Source organism: Lonchura striata, chromosome 6 (assembly GCF_046129695.1).
Source record: "Lonchura striata isolate bLonStr1 chromosome 6, bLonStr1.mat, whole genome shotgun sequence".
Classification (NCBI taxonomy): Eukaryota; Metazoa; Chordata; class Aves; order Passeriformes; family Estrildidae; genus Lonchura; species Lonchura striata.
This window is the reverse complement of record NC_134608.1, coordinates 51336572-51356363: the sequence shown is the minus strand read 5'-3', so window position 1 is coordinate 51356363 and position 19792 is coordinate 51336572. Positions and strand designations below refer to the sequence as shown.

At 42.9% G+C, this 19792-nt stretch overlaps 3 protein-coding genes across 3 annotated transcripts; 2 read left to right on the top strand and 1 right to left on the bottom strand.

Annotated features, from left to right (window-relative positions):
- Nucleotides 1–52: 52 nt before the first annotated feature.
- ASCL3 (achaete-scute family bHLH transcription factor 3) lies at nucleotides 53–4765 on the top strand. The gene is made up of 2 exons (XM_031505072.2): nucleotides 53–1859; nucleotides 3885–4765. The coding sequence occupies exon 2, from the start codon at nucleotides 3890–3892 to the stop codon at nucleotides 4424–4426; it is 537 nt and encodes a 178-aa protein (XP_031360932.2). The 5' UTR covers nucleotides 53–1859; nucleotides 3885–3889; the 3' UTR covers nucleotides 4427–4765.
- Nucleotides 4766–7449: 2684 nt separating this feature from the next.
- C6H11orf16 (chromosome 6 C11orf16 homolog) lies at nucleotides 7450–13793 on the top strand. The gene is made up of 6 exons (XM_077784420.1): nucleotides 7450–7487; nucleotides 8419–8569; nucleotides 9474–9702; nucleotides 10440–11105; nucleotides 11531–11718; nucleotides 13355–13793. The coding sequence occupies exons 1-6, from the start codon at nucleotides 7450–7452 to the stop codon at nucleotides 13499–13501; spliced, it is 1419 nt and encodes a 472-aa protein (XP_077640546.1). The 3' UTR covers nucleotides 13502–13793.
- An 803-nt stretch (nucleotides 13794–14596) lies between these two features.
- Nucleotides 14597–19684, bottom strand: AKIP1 (A-kinase interacting protein 1). Its single transcript, XM_077784287.1, has 5 exons — nucleotides 19598–19684; nucleotides 18806–18883; nucleotides 16035–16145; nucleotides 15675–15725; nucleotides 14597–15046 (listed from the first exon to the last, which is right to left on the bottom strand). The coding sequence occupies exons 1-5, from the start codon at nucleotides 19682–19684 to the stop codon at nucleotides 14903–14905; spliced, it is 471 nt and encodes a 156-aa protein (XP_077640413.1). The 3' UTR covers nucleotides 14597–14902.
- Between the last annotated feature and the right edge of the window lie 108 nt (nucleotides 19685–19792).

The following is a 19792-nucleotide window of genomic DNA, read 5'->3' as shown; positions in this document are numbered from 1 at the left end:
CTATAAAAGTGCACCTCTAAATATGCTTCAGAGTAGAAATATGTACTTGTTCAGTGATTAGGTAAAGAAAGGCTCATCAAATTGTTAATTGAAAGAAATTTTTAATCCCTGACTCAGATGTAGATGTGCATTTGTAGTTGCATTATTGTGTGACAATTTTCAGTTCAGTGTGGAAGGAGAATGGAAGAATACTCGGTTTCTGGGGGCAGTTTTGGCTTGCTTAGTCTGTGCCTGGGGGACAGCCAGGAACAGAGCTTTGTTTTCATGTCAGTCCTGTAGACTTCCAAAACTGAGTTAACCTGGAGTGATTTAAAGCAGGTGGTGAATTGGTGGATTCACAGGATTTGTGCTTTAAATTAAAAAAAAAAATAAAATCACAAGGATTGACAGGTAAAGAAAAATAAATTCAGGCTTGGGTTCAGTTTTTGTGTTGAACATCACCCCAGTGAGTGGGAAGTTGTTCAGTTGGTGCTGTTCGGTTACTGGTTATGACACAAAGTCTACTAAAGAAAAAGAATGCAACTTTTTTGTGGAATACATGCCTTGATTGTTGAATATCCCAATTCTGGGAGTTGTTCTACCTCTTGGCTGCCTTTCCTGTGAGGCCTGAAGCTGGTGTGGGAGGGGGAATGTTGGATGCAGCACTGTGGCTCACACAGGGGCAGCAGAAGGTGAAGCTTTCTTTCCTTGATGGGTGACAGTCACAAGAAGCAGAACTGAATGCATGTACATCTTTTGCTAGTAAAAGTATTTCTGATCTTGCAGTTTTTAGCTAAACTGGTTTGGGTTTGGATTTTTATGCATGGTTATACTTTGGTTGATAGAAGTGCCAAACCATGAGCTAGCCCTAAGTGTCAATCCTATAAAATTCTATTTTATTGCACCTGTACAATTGGATAGCTGTATGCTGATGTATGTACCATCTATGTACATGTACACATTGCATTATAGATTTCATATTGTTTCCCTTCCTAAGCAAAACTTCTGTTGCTACTGTTGGCTCGCTGTTTTCAAATCTTCTCTTATATGTATTCACCTTTTATATTATGTTACACTCAACACTAAAAGAATTTCCCAAAATTACAGGTATAATGATTAAACTTAAAGGCATTAAGCTGACTAATTATATGTGTCCTCACCTGTAGTGGAGAGAAATCCATCACAATTTTCTAAATAAATGCTGTTTTTCTGTGTTTAAAATGAAGCTGTGGAAATTAGTTTCCTTATGCCTTGATGGTGAATATTTACCTAAATTCTAGCCAATCGTTCTATTTAGATATTAGAGTATAAAATGCCAATAAATACTGCTTTCTATTTTCGTTAATGTACTTTAGTAGTCTGCAACAGAAGGCAAACAGGAAGTGAACAAACCACATTCCTGATTACTTTTTCAGGTAATCTGGATGTGTTCAATAGCAGTTTCAAAATTTCTAGCCCTTAATGCCAAGTTTTGTTGCCATCATAGCTGTGCTGTGGGTGGAAAAGCCCAACCAGAAATGAGCAGATCTAACTGTAAGCTACTTTGCATGTTGTCAATTGACTATAAATTGCAGCAGTCATTGACTCAGTGGAACAAGCTACATAATTCAGGTAAGAGACTTGCATATTTGCTGTATCTAGCCACAGATCTTCACTGAATATCAATGTTCTTGTAAATCACTTATACCAGCCATTTACTAACAGTGTTTTCATAGCTTTTTAATGAATCCTGTTTAATGTAATCTCTTATTTAATAAAGTGTAAGAAAAACGGAACGTTAACATCTTTTATTTTAAATATCATTCAGGTATTTTCAGGTATACATCACTCTTTAAACAGCACATCTTATTTCCCTGGATTTTACTTTCGTCTGAAGATTGGTGAGTCTCTAACAGGAAAATGTTCCTAACACTTTGTGCAGGTGTTGAGGTAGCAGGTAACTGTTTTATGTACCATTGTTACACAGCAGAAATGTCAGTACTAAGCAACAAATACTGCAAGTATCTCTTCTTGAGGGGTTGTGTTGTGTTGATTTTGCTTTCTTGCTCTGGTGTGATGTTGTGCCATACTTTTTTTTTTTTTGCTATGTGGCCGACTTTTCTTCCTCAATGTTTTTAAGTTGTTAACAGCAGAAAGTTTTTAGGCAATAAGCTAACCTGTATAAATAAAAAAGGGAAAGTTGACTGTCTTATTATTTTCATTATATGAGGAGTGTATATTCACATATGTAAAAATATGTGAGTTTTTTTCATGCATGTTAATATGAAATGGATGTGTGTTCATGCTTTTAGCTTACCTACAGAAGTACCTGTTTAAGATGCATGGGAATCCCACTCATGCCTAACAGCTATAAATGAATTCTTCACTCACAGGATTTCTGTTGTGAAATCTGTGTGCATTAGAAAAAGAGACAACTCTGCATACAGAGACCTTTTCACAGAATATGTTGTGAGAACAGGTCCATAGCAAGTAAATATTCTCTGTGGAAATATGGCAGGTATGAAGTCATTAGAAAACATTACATTATCCCCATATCCTTGTGAAGGATTTGTGCTATGGAATTGTGATTGGATCATCTGAAGTTTTGTCGGATTTCTGTGAGTATGAAATCCAGCACTTTCTGGTAATCTAGTTTAATGTTCAGGTGTGGTTTCCATTTTAGAGGATGCAGTAGAATATAAGTGCTTTGGACAGCAATGTATGGATGTACAAGTGGATGGTGAGTAAGAGCATTTTTGGATCAATTCTGTGTAGGCAAGTATTGATTGCAATCTGTGAGGGTGGCTCACAGTGATTCTTTAAAAATTAGATGGTTATTTAAAATGTATTTAAAGAAGCTATTAGGTGACAGTAATTATGTTCTTAGCAGTTAGGCTGATGTTTAGCTGTTTGAATAATGACATTGGGAAGGCACCATAATTCACCTTCTTATAAACCACTGCAAGAATATCTTTGTGATAAATGTGTCAGGGTGATTTGAGTAGTTAGACCTGCTGTAATGCTGCTCTGAAGAGAGGGTGTGAGGGTAGGCCAGTCTGACTTACAGGTTTCCAGCAGGGCCCTTCTTTGTATTACTAGGACATGTATTTTTCCTTTAATAATGTGTTTATTTCCTAAATATGGAATATTTAATACTTAATTTCTAGCAGTAGCACTGTTTTTAGTATTTCATGTCTGTGTTTGATGTGCAGGTAGGTGGAGAAGGAACGTGAGAACCCAAGGAGGTGTTAGATTTAGTGGAAATTCTCTCATCTCTCTGAACTTCTTGTAAATCTTTGTATGAGTGGATGTAATACCTGACAGAAGCGGAATTAGGATTGAAATCCATTCTCTGCACAGGTTTTCCATTTTGTTAAGGTGATATATTGAATGCGACGTAAGTGAGTAGAGAGAAAAATAATTTGTCTTTGAAGGCTCTTTGGTATGAATAGGGAGTCTTTTACTGGAATTGTAGATTTAGTTTTTTTCAGGGAGGGGAAGGGAGTAGGGAGAATGCCTCAGATGGCAGATGGCCTGCTTTATTTGTTGTCTGTAGACATGTAAGTTTTGGTGGATTTGGAGCAAGCTAGACCTAGGTGGAATATATATGGGTAGAGTCTCTTAACTTCTAAAGCTGAGGTGAAAGGAGGTTGCTTGCTCTTTCCTCTAGGAAACTTGAGTGGCTTTATATTAATATCTATTGTGTATGAATTTAATCAGTGTGGCCGACTTGCACTTTCTTGTGCTTTTCAAATGGGATGTATTGTTCTATGTGATCTTCCAACACCATTCTGAAATGTCAGGAATGCATTAAAAACAGCTCTTCTGGAAAATGCCAGCAAGGCCTAGAGTTGGTAAGTCCAGGTGTGTTTTTTATACTGTTCAGTATGAGTTGTTTAAAGTATTCTGTAATTACGTGTTTCCAGGCTAAATGCAGAACCTGATGGATGGCAAAAGCTACTGCAACCTCATTTGTGCTGAGGCTCAGCACATCCAGCTGGCAAGGCCTTTCTGTGCAGACCCACTGGTCACGTTTCATGTGTACCCAGAAGCACCAAACCAGGTTCCTTTGGCCGAAGATTTGTCATTCCTTCCTTTCATGTCGGAGCATCTCATCACAGAGACCTACAGCGAGCCCTGCCCCTTTCCCTACCAAATGCCCCATTCCAGTCTCCACAAAAGTGAGTACTCCTGTGGGTCAGCTTTCATCAGGAAGAGGAATGAGAGGGAAAGGCAGCGTGTTAAGTGTGTCAATGAAGGCTATGCCAAGCTGAGGCACCACCTGCCCAAGGAGTACCTGGAGAAAAGGCTCAGCAAAGTGGAGACCCTCCGTGCTGCTATCAAATACATCAGGTACCTACAGTCTGTGCTGTGCACTGACTCTGTGGTGGCAGGAAAAAGTGTCACGGAGCCAAACCAAGCACCCAAAGCCACTAACAAACAAACCCAGTTTTTGAAGACAATCTGAAGTGTTCCAAAGCCAGCCAAAGGTAGCCTGTCTGGGAATGTAGTAGCCACCACGTTGATGACGTGTGTGTTCCTGGCGCTTCTTGGGAGCAGATCGTGGCACACGTCACTATCAGCCCACACAAGAGCTTCAACGTTGCAGATAGTTACTACACTTAGATATGAGAGGGACAACTGGGAAAATCTCAGCTGAATGACTTAAGTTAATTCATGAAAATCAGACCACGTTTCTAAATTTGTCACCAAGCTAAAAATGTGACACCTATATGTGTGAAGTAACTGTATGTATCATCACAACCTGCATGCTTTAAAATAAAATCTCTCTACTTATGGACTGAGATTCTTTGCATTTTTTGTCATGTTATTGGTTTACTCTCACATGCACTTTCTTAAAATATTCACTCTAATTGCCAGTGTTTCTTTTAAAATGCCTTTTTAAAGGTTCCAAGGAGTGTTGTTAGATGCCAAAAGAAAGGCTAATTCAGTTTAAAATGGAGAAAAATAGAGTAGGGTAGGAGCTCTCTGAAGCACAGTTACTGAACATGGGAAGAGCATGAAGTTTTGCGAGTGATGTTCCATCATTTTCTTATTAGTGAATATTTTAATCACATTGAAAACTTTCTGACACTGCTTAATTTCTGTTGAAAATTGGATTCTTGAACAAATGTCAGTGCTCTTACAAATTACTTGGACTGCTTACATAATGCACAGTATAAAGAGGGCTGGCAATGTTTTTGCCATCAGCATAAAAATAATCCTGCAATAGAAATATTTTGGGACTTTGAGGTTGAGGTCTGGAGTGGTCTTCCCCAACCTCCCAGTCTGATAGTTTCAGTTAAGTGTTATAAAATAGAACTGTGTGAAGATGATGGAGAGAGTTTAGCTCAAAACCAATAAAGTGTCTTAACATTTACTCAGTGTAAGGGAGTAGTTGATATTAAATAGTTCTGCTGAGGGAATGAGAGCTTGTAGGCTCTCTGTGCAGCAGAATGTACAAAAAAATGGGTACAGACTCCCAAGTGAAGTACCCTTCTCCCTAACTGGACTTATCCCACCCTGTTACATTGTTTTTATAGCAGTGAATTGAAACATGCCTAAAAAGAGGCAATTAAGTATTCTAAACACCTCCTCCCCTCAAAAAAACCACAAACCAAACAAAAAAAACAACCAAAAAAGAAAAAAAAAAGTCAAATCTTTTACTTTTAAGAAGGATGTGAAAATTAGGGATCTCAGCAGAGATTAACAGTTAGATAATATGACATATTTTTGATAGGCATTTTATAAGAGAGAGGTAGAATTCAATTAATCCTTTCCCCTTACTGTGAGAGGAGAAAGTTGTAAAGTGATTTGACTGTGGTTTGTCTCAGCTTCGGCCTTTCTTTGAACATTTCAAACATGTTTATTTGTCACACCCTGTGGTGGTAAGCTTTTTTTTAAAATTTTCCTTTATCTGAACTGTGACTCTGATGCTGGTTTTTGCCCTGCAGTCATAGGCAGAAGCCTAGAAGACACTGAGCTCTCTTAAAATTCCTTCCCTGGAGTGCAGTAGATCCATGGGGAGCTGAAAATTCAGCAAATGTGTGGCAGTCAAATTGTCCTCTCTGAGGTCACATTCTGCTGGGTTTTAACCAGTAATGTCAGGATGTCCAGTCCTGGGAGTAACAGCTGTGGCAACCTCCATAGCAACTGGGAAACACTGGCAGCAAAAAGCTCCCTGTGCCCAACAGGCAAAAGTTTGACATTTCTGCATTCAGACTAAATCCAAATGGTGTATTGTTACCAATAGCAGGTAAGTCTGAAATACTGTGCCAAAGTACTTGGAGTTACCCAGAAAAAGCAGCATAATTGCCTTTGTCAATGCACTGTTGTGTGTAGAAACAGGGGTCCCTACTCTGAGCTGAACGGTGCTAAAATGTGCTTTAATGTAGAAGTGGTTGGTACTTGCCTTTCTTTGCAAAGTATTACTGATTCCATCTTGTTTTGGTTTAGAACAGGAGTTTGTGCAGTCGTGAAATAAATGGATATATTGTGCTGATTTTCTGACTTAAATATTGATTTTGCAGCAGTTAATCCATTCTTCTTGTTGGGTTTGCTGTGCTAGTTTTCTGAAATTATCTATCTATTTGGGAGTCTCCATAAACAAGACTTCCAGATCATATTTCTTAGATAAGAGACAAAATATCATCTAAACATGAGTGCTTAAACTGCATTTTGTAAAATAAATTAAGCACTTACATTTTATAGGTTGTTGAATTTCCATGCAAATGTTATCATAAGTGTTTCTAAGCACTATTTAAAAAGAAAAAAATTAATGGAAGCTTGTCTACTACATCTTCCGAAATTACCAGAGATAGCATCACATAATTGATCTTACTGTGACAGCCTCTGAATAGTTCTCACTTGTCACATCTGAGCATCTCATTCTTTCTTGTTGCAAGCCATAATCCTACTGTTAATAAAACATGACAGGACAGCTGAAAGATCAAAATATTTCCTCTTAATGCATCATTATAAATAAATAACAGGGAAATGTAATCTAACATGAAGTTCAAAACCTGTCACGTTTACTCAGCTTGTCAACTTCAACTGTAATTTCTGTCTCAGCTTGTAAAACAGGGAAGGTTTGGCTGGGTCTGTGTACAAGAAAGCATTAGAGGAAGAATGTGTGTATAAGAAAAGAGAGCTGGGTGTCACAGAGGGAAACAAACGGAGGGAGGTGGAAGTTATTATTTTCCTGGGATTTTCACAGCATTTTTAGTTTTCTTGAGTGTTTCTGCCCTTTTTCCAGGTTAGGATTTGGGTGAGTGAAGGTCACTGAAGTCAGACATGAGGACTCATCTGGCCAAGTGCCAGTCTGAATATATTGAATTCAGTGTTTTTAAACAAAAAAAAACCAATTAGTCAAAATTGCTGGCTTCTTGAGGTACACTGGACAGCACTTGCTTGTGTTAGCAATGCCAGTACATTGTCTCTTTTCTTTCAACAGGCCACGACCGAGTCCTGCAGGCAGCAGCTTTTCCAAGTATGGCTCATTTTGAAGGGTCTCTGACCAGGGGTCGCAGGTATTGCAGTGTGAGGCCAGCTTTGGACAAGTTTTCATGTTCCACTGTCATATCCACAGTTAATCCCTGCTGCAGGAGCTCTTTTGTTGTGTACCCTGCCTGGATTGCTGAGCACCTCACCCCCCAGAGGTAAAATCCAGTTCCTGTTTAAGTCTTTGATTTGTTTTTTGTTTATCTAAAAGGATAAACTAGGCTGGTGTGTCAGATTAATAAATTAGCAGCTTGAACATCATTTGAGCTTTCTCACCCCTGCACTGGCAGTTTTTTAGATGTATTAACTGAAGTTATTTGCTACCTTGGCAATTATGAAAAGCAAAGCCTGAGTAAGCCTCCTATCAAAGAAACATTCCTTTAGTATTATTAGAATAAATAAAAGCATCTTGCATTAGTAGTCATCTTCCATGAAATGTAGCTAATGCTTTTTGACAGGGGATTATTTTCCCAGTTTTGAACTAGAAGCTGTCATCAGCCAGCAGCTCTTTTGTTTACTTCTCTGCTTTGCTGTTCCCTGAATGCTGCAGTGTAAACCATCAGCTCCAGCACTCTGGAGTGCACCTACGCTGTGCTCTGTGCTGCAGATGGATCTTTCCTCCTCAGCTGAAGGGTTGCATTGTCTTGCCAGGTGAACAGCAAAGGGGCTGGTGCAAATAATGCTGGCCCAGGAATCCAGCATGCTCCTGGCTCACTTCCTGTAAACCCCAAGGCAAAGAGATCTGAGTAAAAGCAGGCACTGATGTGTTTTTCCCAAGATCAAAGAATTATCCCAGAACAAGTCAAGTTTTCTGTTTCTTCCCACACTATTTGGCCTGTGGGAGTGCTACAAAATGAGGTGGAGTGTTCCAGTTCTTATACCTTACCAGATTTTTTTTTTTTTTTTCATGACCTACAGAATCTATTTCTTTCAGGGCTGACCCATTTTCTTTTCTTCAAGATGCCAGTGGATCAGCCACTGCCTCCCCTCCCCTGGCCCAGCATGGAAGAGCCTGGGAGAATCAGGGGGCACAGACAGCAACGTGCCTGTGCTGGCTAGAGCGGAACAAGATGGATTTTATTACCGTGGTACAGTAAAAGAGGAGATAGAGGTGAGTGATGGTTGCTGAGTGGTAGCTGGGGGCATGTGTAACAGGGAGCAGTCCTCACACACCACCTGAGTTCAGTTTAGTAGTTTTTGGTTCTTCAGTGTAGCAGTTTTTGGTTCAGCTGATGAGATTAGAGAACAGATCACCAGGACAGCAGGTGCTTGAGCAGCCTTGTGCTGGTGCTGGGCACCGAGCCAGGCTCAAGCAGCCCGAGTGCTGCTGCCAGCAGTGTAGGGGCTGCTGTTGTGTGTAGACAGAGAACCATCAATAGCACAGGAAAAGGGTTTGTGTTTTATGTACACATGTCCAGCTTGAGTCAGCCACAGACCAGGCTCAGGGTCTTTCCAGAAAGGGTAGTGAAAGCTTTAATTCTTTGGTTTGTTAGCACTTCAAACTTAACACAAAAAAGGAAACTGTTATTTCTCAAGAACAGGGAAGTACCTCATCTCATTGTTGATGGAAAGCCTCTTGACAGGCCTTAATATAAAAGAAAATAAAAATTCCCAACAACCCCCCAAGAAGCAGAGCTAGTGTTGTATGTAATGAGGAAGGACTTGGGCATGAGTGATGAACAGGTCTGAATGGCTTCAGTGTCCCTTGTACCTTGGCACACACAGCATGGCTTGTGAAATACACTTGTCTATATGTTTATCTCTTGGGAAAGAAAATACAGATCCTAGTGGCAGTGAATCTGAACATATGCTTCACTCATCTTGCTTTCAGCTGAGCCTCATGGAGGTTTTTTGGGCTGTCTCAATGCTGAGCTAACACCACAGACCCTAGCTGCTGTTCAGGCTTGTTTTGCCCTAGTCATAAAGGCACAGAGTGGTCTCCTAGCAAAAGTTGTATTACCTGGCACATTATTGATTGTTTTTCAGTGGAATTGTTATTTTGTTCCTGGTGACAGAGTGAAAGAGGCATGTTCCTGGTAGAGTTTGCCAAACCGCTTGTGTCACGTGGAAAGCATCCAGTGTGTGTGCAAAAAACAGCAAAGGATGACATCCTGGAATATGTGAATGGGATGAAGCACTCCTTGCTCCCTGGAGACAGAGTGCTGGCACCCTGGGAGCCAGATAGGGCCAGGTATGGCCCAGGAACTGTCCTCAGAGGCATTGAGACAAGGGATCCCTTACGAGGTAAGAAAAGGTGTTGCTGTCTTGCTCCTCTGGAATGCCAGTGAGGATAAACTGACATCTACATCAGGATGCTGCTGCCAGAGAAATTACAGAGGACAGACTACAGCTTAGTGTTGCTCCAAGCTTGCAGGAACTGATGGATATCTGTGTGTAACCTAACCAGTGTGACCCTAAGGAAGTTGTGACCCATAAAAATGTCATCATCTTTGTCCATGGGTGTAGCTGGGATGAGGCTGTGGCTGCCATGTGCAGGACTGTGGCCTTTTCCTGACAGATACAAGTGAGACAACTTCCAGGAAGCATTCATCTGAGCTTAAATGCTCACATTTGTACCAAATGGTCCATCTGGGGGTGATTTTATCACCCACACGTAGGAGATTTCAACAGCTCATTCATTTTTCCTGTGTCTGACAGTCAAGCTCCACTGACTTACCAAAACACTATTCTCAGAGCAGTACTGCTAAATTTGCCAGCAACAACAAAAATTATTGTCATAGTTTTCTTGTTCATCTGATGACAAATTGGGTGAAAAGATGCTGCCAGGCCTGTTGTTTTAGTGCTGGTGTCCAGGCTGCTCACTCACCTCTGTGACACTGTGGTGAGATGTTAGAGGGGGGCAAGAGCTGACCCTGCCTCTTGAGGAGTAGAAAGTGCATAAAGCTGTAAAGCCTGATCTGTCTGTGTGCACTGCCCAGGCAGGCCAGCTGCTTAAGGCTTCTTGCTTTTTCTCTTAACAGCCTCAGAAGATGAAGAAGTTACTGTCCAGTTCTGGAATGACAAGAAAGTGAAACTCCCCTGTGGTGTGGCTCTGTGGATCCCTCCTAGCCTGTGGGAGAGGATTGTGGAGATGATCCACATGCCCTTCACCAGCAGAGTGAAGCCCAGACCAAGCCAGGACTCTAACTCTTGTATTCTTCCCTGCAGTCCTAAGGCAGCCCTGATTCCTGTTTGTGCTCTGTCCAGCCTTGCCAAGCAGCACTTGCTCTGCTCTCCCTGCTGGCCACGTTTCCACCACCTCTGTGCTGGTGGGATCTGCTGTTCAGCAGCCTGGGGAAGGTGCATCTGCTGCTGCCACCCCTGTGCTGGTGCCTGGTGGCCTCTTCCCTCCAGGGCTCTGGTCTTTCAGGACAAAGCTGAAGAGGCAGCATCCAGCAGTGAGCTCTCTCCAGGCCTTCTAGAACTGAAAGGCACAAAACAAGGAGAAGCTGCAGCTGTGGCAACATCTTCTCCCTCTTCTGATGCAGAGAGGGACCTGAAGCTATCCCCCACTAAGAGTACTGTGGGGGACAGTGCTGTTAACACAGGCTCCAGCTGTCTTGAAAAGCCCAGGCTAAAGAATTCTGCAAGACCTGAGGGGAAGTACTGGAAAAGAAGCCACCACAAGTCCTATTCCAGTAATTCAGGTACCTTCAAACAACCCCACAGAGAAGCACCTGTCAGAGGGAACAAAACCAGAAGTCTTCTGGGCAGGGCAGTCACTTTGCCTGCAGGTTATTGGTATTAATACTGTAAATTTGCATATCAGACTCTGATGCAATTCTTCCCCCTCCCCAGTGTTTCTGCTACCTCATCTGGCTCTTCTTTTGGCCACTCATCCCATGGAAAACTACCAGAACAATTAATTTCATTTGGAAGCACAGACATTTCTCTGTTTCCTGTCATTTTCCTAAGCCTTTTCCTAAGCCTTTTAACCTGCATAGCTCATCTATTCAGTATAACCTGAAAGTATTCCTTTCAGGCTTAAAGTGCATTTTCCTCTCTTCTGAAATGAATGTTTCTTCATTTCAGTTCTGGTTTCACTCTTACATACAATTCTACTCCTTCCCAGGACCTGGAACTTGTAGCAGCACATGTACAAAGGGCCAGCTGGAATCCAAAGCCATCTCCAGTGTGGACATGTCCAGCGTGGCCCCAACTCAGCAGAGTGCAATGTTTGAAACCATCAGGCAGACTCCGAGAGGGCAACTCACACTGAAAGAAATCCTTAGAGACCAAGATTTCAAGCCATCATTGAGGGTAAGATAATCTATATTAATTCTGTAGTTATGGAAGCAGGAGGTTTGTTTGAATGGAAAAAATTTCCTTGTAAATGGATACCTGGCAAGAAAAATTACATTGTTTGTAACTGCTTTCTGAGGCCACCCACCAGTTTTGTGATAGGTAAGAAAGTTCTCCACTAATAAAACCAAAACAAAAATCCCCAAGCTTTAAGGAAGGGCTGAAGCTACTTGGTAAAATGGAGACAATTGTCAGTAGCCACATGAGCATTCAATAATGCAGATTGCAATTCGGAAACCTGCCAAATGCCCATTGACATCTACCCAAAGAAGTTCTATGTTAAATCCATGGAAAGGTGCTGAGCTCTGCCTATCAAATTGTGATAGTCACAATTTCTGTCCCCGAGAGATAAAAGCAGATTTTTTAGTAAACAGTCTTTGCTGAGTTTCTTCTCTTCCTCAGTAGAGGCAAGCAGTTTAAACAGCAGATTCCTGCTCTGAAGCTGGGGGATACAGAGTAAGCAAACTGTGTCACAGCTAGGAACAACACCACTACCCTGGTTTTTAGGCCTGGTTTCCCTCACGCTTTAGAAAAACTTGAAAAAAAAATCAGAACCTGAATGCTAAAAAAAGCAAATACAGAAATGAGGAAGAAAAAACTTACAGGAAGAAAGGGAAGATGAAAGAGAATATAAGGATGAACAGTGCTCTGCAGAAGAGTATCAGGGTAGAATTAATAAATTACATTCATGAAATGAAATGTTAGCTTCTCTGTACCTTCATGCTCTTGCTACTGTGAGCTGACTTGAAGGTAAAACTTGAAATGTACAAAACTTGCATGTTTAGAGATGAATCCATTAATAACATGTCTTGGTGAACAGAGAATATACAGGAATACAGCTTGTATTCTCACAATTGTACTCATTCATTTTAAGCAGATGCCAACTTACCAACTGTATGGTTCCTACTTTCTATTTCTGTTCTACTTTATTGTTCAAATAATCATAGTTACATAACTACACACCTTTGTAATTGATTTCCTAGGAATTTTCAGGCCAGTATGGAGCTCCAGGCAGGCATGCTCTACGTTAGCAGTGTCAGAGCTGTGCACTGAAGTGACATGAGTTGCCTTTTGGTAAAACAAATAAGAAAACAGAATTGTTTCATTCCAGCCCCAAAGCAGTAGCATGAAAAACCGTAGTGGATGCAATGTGGTAATAGAGGGTATAATGGCAGAGTTTTATTCCTGTAAAATAGCCCTTGGTGATTTTAAACCCAGAAGATCCATTGCTACCCAGAGATAGCTGAAGCAGTTTTATCACATGATGCAGGCTGCATCAGAAATGGCTTGCAGCAAACAAGTGGAGTTAGAGGACAGGCTTCCCAGAGGTACTCTCTGGGGGGCTGATGTCCCCTCACTGCAGTCAACAAAATCCTCCTGACTTCTGAAGTAGAAAAGTTTTTAATTAAAGCCTAGCAGCTTCTGAAAATCTTTTGCTCTTGCTATCCAATTGTGTGTTTCAGCAGTAAAGTTTCTGCTAGCACAGAAAATAGACCAGTATTAAAACTATGTGAGGCAGAGGTGCAGCAGTTAACAAAGACATTGATGCTTTTTTTAGACCAGACTTCTGAGGGATTTGTTTTCTGTCCTCCAGGAAGAAGACTTTGCAGCATCAGAAGAACAAAGATACAAAGCAGCATCAGATGATAAATGTAAAGTGACTTGTGTTCGAGATGACAAGCCTGATGTTACAGACCCTGTCAGAGCTCACTTGCAGCAAAGCAGAGACATGATCAACTAGAATCCAGTACATGTACAACTGATCAAGTTCAGGGGCTGAAATTTCAGGTAAACTGCTTCTACTCTATCAGTGTTGTACTTTTTAAACAAATCAAGTTCTGCTTTAGGTACTGTCTCAGTAGAGTATCTTTATGGATGACTGTATAATTTTAATAAGTGAGAAACTCTACTTTCACCCACATTAAACTTGAGCATCCTCATTCTTTATTCCAAAGTGCTACAATAAATTCCTAACTATGTGGACTTGACTTTACAATTCTGAAGAGATCAGATGTGCTAGTAGGAGCACTAAAAGCCTGAAAGCCTGAACAGATGCACAGCAAGAGTCAAATAAACCTCCCATTTGTTTACAGTTCTCTGGAGTGAGCCACAGAAATTCAGCAAAGCAATTTCTGTTTGTAGAAAGCCAGGAGGAAACAATACAAGCTGACAGCTGATTTTTTTGGGGGGACTAAAGCACAAGCAAAAGTAGCCAGAGGCTAAAGGACCTGCTACTGTAGATGCAAACAACAAAATTATTAGCATTCAAGCCACTGATTTTTATATTCTGATGAAAATGAACAGAAACCTTAATACTATCACCTACAAAAAGATGACAGATGTATTTAGATCACATCACTATTTCTAAATATGGAATCTGGTCCTTTGGCAAAGTTAAGCATCCAGGGAGTTAGCAGGACTGCTCATGTTTAAAGCATATGAACTTGGCCATAGCTGCAGTGTGCAGTTGCTCAGCAGTAAATTGGATAATTTAGGGTACCCCACAGCCCCCAAAAAAGGGGTTTAGCATGGTCTGCAAAGAGCCAGAACCTGAATCAATAGTTCATGTGCCTAGACTGAACACCTGGCATATTTCAGCACGTTTCTGAGTTGGGGTTCTAGGTAATGAATTTCATTTGCATTTAATTTCTTTACTAGACTAGCAAAAGTACCAACAAGAGAGTGGCTTGTGAGCCAGCTGCTCTAAAATCAGTGCCAGCCTACAGAAGCTAATGTACACCCAATATTCACACCACATGGACCTTACTCTCTCTTGTCTACACTGTGACATGGGGTTCTCTCTGAGGATCATACCAAAGAAGCTGTCATCACAAAGGCTTGATCATATATTTTATTCCACTGATTGTATCTTTAATTGCTTAGAGCAGAAGAATCTAGAATTACACAGTCACATAATTGGATTTAAAAGGCACACAATGTACAAATATATATAAAAATCAATGTACAAAGTGGGCTGCATATAATTGCATTAACTAGAAAACAAATATACAGGCTATAAAAATGGAGTCCCAAAGAGGAAGCTACTATTAAAGTGCTAACAAGAAAATATATTTATAGCTCATTACACACATTAAAAAGAGCCTCATGTTTTATTCCTGCTATTGCCAGGAAACAAGAAACATCACAGAACAAAAGTTAAATCAACACTTTGTCCTGCACTGACATCTACTACGTGGGTGTGTTCCACCATATCTTCTGAGATTGCCGTGACAGAATAGATACCAGGAGAAACTTCAATGTAGAAATCTTTGGAAGGTCTTCTGGGCTTTAAGGGAAAAAAAGGGGAGGAAAAAAAAAAAAAAAAGAAGAAAAGCTATGTTATTGGTTACTTATCTTAGCTTTCCCAAAAAAAAGTGTTTGGGTAAAAAAATTACATTTCAACTGCTATATAAATATAATAAGACTTTTCTAAATATATGGAAGGCAGTGCAAACAAAACTGTAAAATGTTTCTGTCAGTACAAAAATTAGCAAGTGCCGTACTCAAAGCATTTTTAGCTAATGTTTCAATCAGTGGAAGTAATCACTGTGCTGTAATTTATGCTGTTTCTCATCTTTTGTGGCGTAAAAGTTCCTGAAATTGTTTTGCTGAGGTGTTAGGCCTTGAAAAATAAAATCAGTTTTCTTCTCCTTGAGGAACAGGAGTCTTCAGAGAGCCTGTGGAAAGGCCAAGGGCAAGAATGCCACAATCTGGTTTCTAACTAATTGTGCAAGTCTCTGTATGCCCATTTGACTGCCTATACATATATTCTGATTTTGAATGCACCATTGGTAAATCTTCTGTGCCATCAAGGTCTCCAGATCTGTCACAGTTTGTAACCAGCTTGATTCAAAATGATAAAAGAAATGCTAGCAAATACTTCCACTTAAAACCAAAGTATTCTGTACACTTACCCTTTGCTGGCAAGCTTGAGCTTGCCTGGCTTCTACAGGACCTTCAGTCCCCTGGAAAGAAAAAGAGAATGATTTTCTAATGATCCAGCACACAAAGCAAATCTAGGCCAAGAGAAGGGAAGCTTTTAGGTGCATGAAGTTTTTCCCTTCACAAAGGATGGATAGGACACTGATCGGTGCCACAAGAAGTGCCTCTGCCTTCCCCCAACCCAGCACAGGCTTGGATCAGTCCAGGTGTTCTTACGTCATAAGGTCAACCTACATACATGAGTGTGAGTGCCACAGACATCAGGTGGATAACAAGTGCCCCAAAGCAAGGGAAGGAGCAACCTTTCATCACAACCAGAAGTACCTACTTACCTCTTCTTCTATGGAATCCATCTTTCTTTCTACTGACTTGCCATGGTATTTGCACAAGTGTTTGATTTCATTCTCTTTGCACTTGTTGGCTGCCATAGACCCATAGCACTTCTGGACAGCAACAGAAACAGAAAATGTCATGTAGGAGATACCAAACCATACTTGCAGCCGCTGAAGATTTAAAATTGAAAGTATAACTACACAAACAGTGATGCTGTGCACTAACTGGCTGGTTTGTTCTCTGTGAGGGTGAGAACAATGCCTGTATCTCCAAAGGCCACCTGCCTTCTGCTACAGGACTCCCTCATAGGCCTGATTTTAGATGCCTGTTTTCTAACACAATAGGTAGGGCAGGGACTCTGATCCCTCAGAAGTGAATTCATGAAAATGTCAGAAGGAATACTCTGGAAATGCCTGCCTGATCAGGCTGGTCAAGAAAAGCCCTGGTGGAAGAAGGCATAGTTTATGGGTCCTTAAGAGGACATGTATGCAAGCCAGGTGCTCTGCAACCCAGTCAGTGAAGATGGGTTCTGCAGGACATGTGCAGCAGCAGTGCTCTAAAAGCAGAATCTGTTAATACTGAAAAATGAGTCAGTAAAGAAGCTGAAGTGTCTTCAAGGCTGGTACTATTTTCACAGCAGTTTTGACAAGTGTATTTAAGCACACAGCAGCCTTCTTCTGGTTCCACTGCAGATGTACTGGCATTTTCCCCACTGCAAATTAAACTCTGGAGTACAGTTCTGCTGCCATCTGTTGTCACCACAGAGCTTCTACCAAGGTTACCTTGTTGATCACAGGGACCAAAAAGATCCAAAATATCTCTTATTTCACTGATGTTTTACAAAAACAAGGCAAATAGCAATTCTTACTTCCAAATCTACTGCTGTGCTTTATTCCTTGAGTTTATGCACAAATCAACAGCTCTGGTTGCTTGTATTGCAGTATTTGTGAAACTACAAATATATCAGATGCTGACCTGGTGCATAATGCTTCACAGAGCATCTCTTTTGCATGATGGTACAGAGCAAAGAAATGAAATCCAACTTTTGGTGAGAAATGGGTAAATTTTAATCCCTAAGTAACCCTTAACATCTCATCTTAAACTACAAGTTTGTTTGCATTCAAATGCCTAAATGGTTGTGTTCAGCTGTGGATTTTTATTTGCACTTTGTAAAACTTAGCCATGAACTTGTGGGTCTGAAATTTCCCCCCTTTTATGATTATTTTTTTCTACAGAAATGACTGAAGCAGTACTGTCTTGGCTGATGCATAAATGTGGAAGTCATCCATTGCTTGTTCCAACTTTAATACTCTTAACAGGGCACAAGATAGACCCAAAGAATAATTTAGGTTGGAAGGCACCCTTAGGATCATAGAGTCCAACTGTAAACCGAGCACTGCCAAGTCACTGGTAAGGATGGGCCTCACTACACTTTGTAAAACTCTATTCTGCCCCAGTTGTTTTAGAATTAACTGGTGACTTCAGTGCAGTAGCTGGGCTGCAGGGCTGTGCTCACAAGGCTGGCTCCCAATCAGCCCACCCAGCAGAGCAATGACACCTGCCAGCCAGAGCCAGTGCAAGAGCAGTGGAGCTGTGCACCTGTATACCAAACCTCTCAATTTCAGCTCATCACACACAAAGAGCTGAGCCCACTCTCCTTACCCAGTAGCAACATCCCAAATCCAGTTTGGCCTGGTTTTGTCTGGGATAGGGCCAGTTTTCCTCCTAGTAGTTGGCAGAGTGCTGTGTTTTGGATTTAGTAGGAGCACAGTGTCGATAACAAACTGATGTTTTGGTTATTGCTCAGTAGTGCTCACCCTAAGCCAAGGACTGTTCTCATGCTCTGCCAGTGGGGAGGTGCAGAAAGTGCCAGGAGGGAGCAGGGCTGTGACAGCTGACCCAAACTAGCCAAAAGGAAATTCCATCCCATAGAACGTAATGTATATAAACAGGGAGAGTTGTCTGCGGACTGCCTGGGCAATGGTCAGTGAGTGGCGAGCAACTGTATTGTGCATTACTTGTTCTTCTTGGGTTTTATTTCTCTGTCCTCTTTTCATCACAATTATTACTGTTATTACCGTTGGTATTATCATATTTTTCTTTGTTTCAATCAATAAACTGTTCTTATCTCAACCCACGAGTTTCCTTTTCTCCAGATTCTCTTCCCCATCCTGCCAGGGGAGGTGGGCAGGGAGGGAGTGAGCTGTATGGTACTTAGTTAAATCACAACAGCAACACTAAATTCAAAACAAACACAGGACACAAGGAATCTCTTCACTCGAGATTCAAACTCTCCCTTATTTCCAGCACCCAGAACTGGATATCAGCCAGCACGAGAGGCTCACGTTCTCCTGATAACAACAAAAGGTTACTATGTCATAAGGCCATTTCCCAGCAGAGATACTTAGGAGCACTGGAAACATTCCTTACCTTGTGACACTATGTATTTTGTGATGCCACCTAACATTTCTGCCCCTCTAGCCACACTGTGTTTCCACCATGAAATGGAGAAACCTTCTGCTAAAATCTGCACCGAGCTACTGGTGCTGTCTATAGAAAAGACGGATAGTGGTGTTTATCAGCAGCTCAGCCGGTCAGGACAACACGGGTGAGATGCACCCTGCCACATGATGCTGAATGCCCCAAATGTCCTCATCTCGGCCGGCACCCCAGGCTCACTGGCTGGACCCTTGCCATACAACGAGCAAACCTTGAAGCCTCTATTTTGCAGTAGAAGTGGTGAGGCCTCTGGCAGGCACATTCCCCTCACCTCGCATTCCTCTGAGACTCCTCTCATCAAATTCACAATCGAAGCGAACGCTGCATTGAGGCGTTCCCGGTCTCGGTCCTGCAACGAGAGACATTCCTTGTCACTCGGAGCCCGAGGGTGGCGGGGCACCGAGCCGCGGAGCCCTGGGCGCCGTCTCGGGGGCACCGGGCGGGGCGAGTAGCTGAGCCCCGCACGGAGCGGTGTCTCCGCGCAAACCCATCGCTATCTGTATCTGTGTGTGCGGGTCCGCGGGTGCGCGGCCCGCACGGAGCGGTGTCTCCGCGCATCCCCATCGCTATCTGTATCTGTGTGTGCGGGTCCGCGGGTGCGCGGCCCGCACGGAGCGGTGTCTCCGCGCATCCCCATCGCTATCTGTCTCTGTGTGTGCGGGTCCGGGCGGGCCCGCGGCCCGCACGCAGCGGTGTCTCCGCGCATCCCCATCGCTATCTGTATCTGTGTGTGCGGGTCCGGGCGGGCCCGCGGCCCGCACGGAGCGGTGTCTCCGCGCATCCCCATCGCTATCTGTATCTGTGTGTGCGGGTCCGGGCGGGCCCGCGGCCCGCACGGAGCGGTGTCTCCGCGCATCCCCATCGCTATCTGTCTCTGTGTGTGCGGGTCCGGGCGGGCCCGCGGCCCGCACGCAGCGGTGTCTCCGCGCATCCCCATCGCTATCTGTATCTGTGTGTGCGGGTCCGGGTGGGCCCGCGGCCCGCACGGAGCGGTGTCTCCGCGCATCCCCATCGCTATCTGTATCTGTGTGTGCGGGTCCGCGGGTGCGCGCACGGCACTGACCGGGGCCGCGCCCGCCGCGCGCCGCCGCGCCCGCTCCAGCACGTCGCGCGCCATGCCCGCCGTGCACCCCGCGCGCGCCGCCGCCATCCCGCCCCTGCCGCCGCCGCCGCACTGCGCACGCGCCGCCGCCCAGCCCCGCCCCGCTGGGGGGCGCCACCGCCCCGGCCCCGCCCTCAGCCCGGCCCGGCCGGGGGC